This window comes from Chinchilla lanigera, unplaced genomic scaffold (assembly GCF_000276665.1).
Source record: "Chinchilla lanigera isolate Chin_1 unplaced genomic scaffold, ChiLan1.0 scaffold00003, whole genome shotgun sequence".
NCBI classification, from domain to species: Eukaryota; Metazoa; Chordata; class Mammalia; order Rodentia; family Chinchillidae; genus Chinchilla; species Chinchilla lanigera.
Genome location: NW_004955404.1, coordinates 10,731,805 through 10,735,643, shown reverse-complemented (window position 1 = coordinate 10,735,643; position 3,839 = coordinate 10,731,805). Strand labels below are relative to the sequence as shown.

The window sequence follows — 3,839 nt, the reverse complement described above, 5'->3', positions numbered from 1 at the left end:
CTTTAATACACTTTGGTTCTCCGCCTGGCTTTGGACTCTTCTCCTCCTCCACCTCCTCCTCCTCCTCCCGCGCCTCCTCCGCCGCCGCCTCCTCCTCTTCCTCTCCGCGCCTTCGCTCGGTGCCTGGCCGCCCGAGGCAGATCCAGGCGGCGGCGGAGGCAGCGGGCGCAAGAGCGCCGCTCCCGGGGTTGAAGTCTCCACTACTCCGGTCGCCTGCGTCCGATATCCGGCGGCCTCCAGACGCCCCGCGCGCTGATCGGGAGCGGGAGCCGAGGCGGCGCGGAAGCGCAGGGCTCGCCGGGGTCGGCGGGCCGGCCGGGCGGGCGCGCTGGCCATGCTTCTGGACGCCGGGCCGCAGTTCCCGGCCATCGGGGTGGGCAGCTTCGCGCGCCACCATCACCATTCGGCCGCCGCCGCAGCAGCGGCGGCCGCGGAGATGCAAGACCGAGAACTGAGCCTGGCAGCGGCGCAGAACGGCTTCGTAGACTCAGCCGCTGCGCACATGGGAGCCTTCAAGCTCAATCCCGGCGCGCACGAGTTGTCCCCCGGCCAGAGCTCAGCATTCACGTCGCAGGGCCCCGGCGCCTACCCGGGCTCCGCTGCGGCCGCCGCTGCAGCCGCTGCGCTCGGGCCCCACGCGGCGCACGTTGGCTCCTACTCCGGGCCGCCCTTCAACTCCACCCGAGACTTCTTGTTCCGCAGCCGCGGCTTCGGGGACTCCGCGCCGGGAGGCGGGCAACATGGGCTCTTCGGACCAGGCGCGGGCGGCCTTCACCACGCGCACTCGGACGCGCAGGGCCACCTCCTCTTCCCTGGCCTCCCAGAGCAGCACGGGCCTCACGGCTCGCAGAATGTGCTCAACGGGCAGATGCGCCTCGGGCTGCCCGGCGAGGTGTTCGGGCGCTCGGAGCAGTACCGCCAGGTGGCCAGCCCGAGGACCGACCCCTACTCGGCGGCTCAGCTCCATAACCAGTACGGCCCCATGAATATGAACATGGGTATGAACATGGCAGCTGCTGCGGCCCATCATCACCACCACCACCACCACCCTGGTGCCTTTTTCCGCTACATGCGGCAGCAATGCATCAAGCAGGAGCTCATCTGCAAGTGGATCGACCCCGAGCAGCTGAGCAACCCCAAGAAGAGCTGCAACAAAACTTTCAGCACCATGCACGAGCTAGTGACCCACGTCTCCGTAGAGCACGTTGGGGGCCCGGAACAGAGCAACCACGTCTGCTTCTGGGAGGAGTGTCCGCGCGAGGGCAAGCCCTTCAAGGCCAAATACAAACTGGTCAACCACATCCGAGTACATACGGGCGAGAAACCCTTCCCCTGCCCCTTCCCGGGCTGCGGCAAGGTCTTCGCGCGCTCTGAGAACCTTAAGATCCACAAAAGAACCCACACAGGTAACGGCGGGCACGGGTGCACGAGAGCGCTGCGTGTGTGTGTGTGTGTGTGTGTGTGTGCGCGCGCGCGCGCTCGCGCTCGTGTGCCCCCGTCCCAACACTGGGTGCCAATCCCCAGCCGGGGCGCTGGGTTGGGAGATGGTTTTGTGTGTGCGAGAGAGTCGGCGGCTTGTTTTTGTTGGATGATGAAAGACTATTACAGGGCTGGGTTTTTCCATATGCGGAAATTGAGTTTTAAATGATAAGCGAAACATCAAATGTATGCTGGGGTGTGATGCAATGGCTTCGTTTGCTCAGCTCCAGTTAATAATTTCCGTTCTAAAGTGAACGCACAAAATAAAACTGTTCTCTAACTCAGTGCCCGGGAATCGAGCCTAGAGAGGATTTTGCCAGCTTGTGTGAATGTGCTTTTGGGCTCCGGGTGTATGTCTATTTGAGTGGCTGGTGTGGTTTCCCATTTCTTTTTACTCAGGGACCAAACGCCCTTCTCGGGACTGTTTCCCATTAAATGTGCCGTGTGTTAGTCGAAGCTGTAAAGCATTTCTCATTTTTAAAGTGTTTTTTAAAACCCGTCTCGGGGTGGGTCGCGGGGCGGGTCGCGGGGCTTTACGGTAGTTTTGCAGCAGTTTGAGAAATTCTCTAATGGGCACCAGAGGGTTTGGGATTCCAAACTCGTATCCACAACCCGGTCAGTGAGAGCCCCAGGCAGAGCCGCCCTGCGGGGGAATTGCGTGAGGAGAGCCGGGGGGAAGAAAAAAACAACAACCGCGTCTCCCGCCTCATAGATTATTCATCTATGACCAGGTCTCAGCCAAAACCGTGCCAGACGATTTCCTAAAAGAAAGCCAAATGTTTTAGCAACTTACCCCGTCAATATTTACTCCGACGTGGGGATGCGCCAGCGGCCTATTGTTCTCATTTGGGAAGGGAGGGAGCCGAGGTGCGAGACAAGCTTTTAACAAGGTTTAAAATTTGAGAAATTTATTTGCATGAAATGCTTGCTTTCGAGTCCTTGTCTGAGCGGATGTCTTTAAAAAAAAAAAACAATTTAGGTGCTAATGAAATTTAACGTTAAACGGCCCCCTTTCCAAGTGGATCGACGTTTGAGTTCTCACACCTCTAAATGACTCCAAGCGTTTGGAATTCTGGCAACAGGATGCGGGGACCGCCAGAAAATTAAGCAGATTCCGAAAGGTTTTCCTAACTCCACCCCCCTCCAGCTTGTGCCCCTTTTCATCATTAGAAAGCTGCCTCCTCGCTAATATTTATCTTTTATTTCAACTTATTTTTAGAAGAGTGGAGGAGAGACTAGAATTGTGATTAATTCAATTTGCAGAATTTTGGATGAGAAATACTGGCTCGGTCTCTATCTTACAGCCCGGCCCCCAAAACAAAACACAGCAACTCCAAATGTAATTGCCTACTGGCCCCAGAGAGAAACCGACAGCAGCCCAGCAGCCTGTGTGATTTTTATAATGCCCCAAATATTTTGTCATAACAACAGCTTCTCTATGGCAGAACAACTTGTTAGATGCTGCGAATCCAAGAAGCTTTACAGTAGAAAGACCAGCAGGGCCAGGAGTTAAACCTAAATTGGTTAGGAATTTGCAGAGATCCGGCGTCATTCAGGAAGAAAGTAAAATATGCAGTAAATGATCAGGACTGTCAGGTGGGAAGGAGGGTAATTTCGTCTTGGTTCTGCCACCGAGGGGTTGCGATCGGTTTAAGGGACTCGGGCAGGACACTCGGTCAGTCCCTGCAGCCCTTCTTCGGCCGCACCGCGGCCCTGCCCCTGCGCAGCCCGAGCGATGAGAGGTTCAGGCGCCGGTGTTTGCCTTCCACAGGGGAGAAGCCTTTCCAGTGTGAGTTCGAGGGCTGCGACCGGCGCTTCGCCAACAGCAGCGACAGGAAGAAGCACATGCATGTCCACACCTCCGACAAGCCCTATCTCTGCAAGATGTGCGATAAGTCCTACACGCACCCGAGTTCCCTGCGCAAGCACATGAAGGTACCACTGCGGTGGCCGGGTGGAGGGCGAGGCCTGCCCGGCGCGCTGGCTCCTCACCGGCCGGGATAACCCCCCTTCAGCCCGGGAGGGTCCTCAAGGGGCCGGGGCGGCCGGGGGCACTTCTGGGGTGCTCCCCTCTGGGGGAGCGGCCTCACAGCAGCTGCACTCACACCCAGTCCCCTCTGGTCCCCCCTCCCGGCTTTTGTCTTGCAGGTCCATGAGTCCTCCCCGCAGGGCTCCGAGTCCTCCCCGGCCGCCAGCTCTGGCTACGAGTCGTCCACTCCCCCGGGGCTGGTGTCCCCCAGCGCTGAGCCCCAGAGCAGCTCCAACTTGTCGCCCGCGGCAGCGGCGGCAGCAGCTGCGGCCGCAGTGTCTGCGGTGCACCGGGGCGGAGGCTCCGGCAGCGGCGGCTCCGGAGGCGGCTC

General features: G+C 59.1%; 1 protein-coding gene across 1 annotated transcript; it reads left to right on the top strand.

Annotated features, from left to right (window-relative positions):
* Positions 1 to 44: 44 nt before the first annotated feature.
* Zic2 (Zic family member 2) lies at positions 45 to 3,657 on the top strand. The gene is made up of 3 exons (XM_013517038.1): positions 45 to 1,406; positions 3,251 to 3,414; positions 3,591 to 3,657. The coding sequence occupies exons 1-3, from the start codon at positions 335 to 337 to the stop codon at positions 3,633 to 3,635; spliced, it is 1,281 nt and encodes a 426-aa protein (XP_013372492.1). The 5' UTR covers positions 45 to 334; the 3' UTR covers positions 3,636 to 3,657.
* The last annotated feature ends 182 nt before the right edge of the window (positions 3,658 to 3,839 follow it).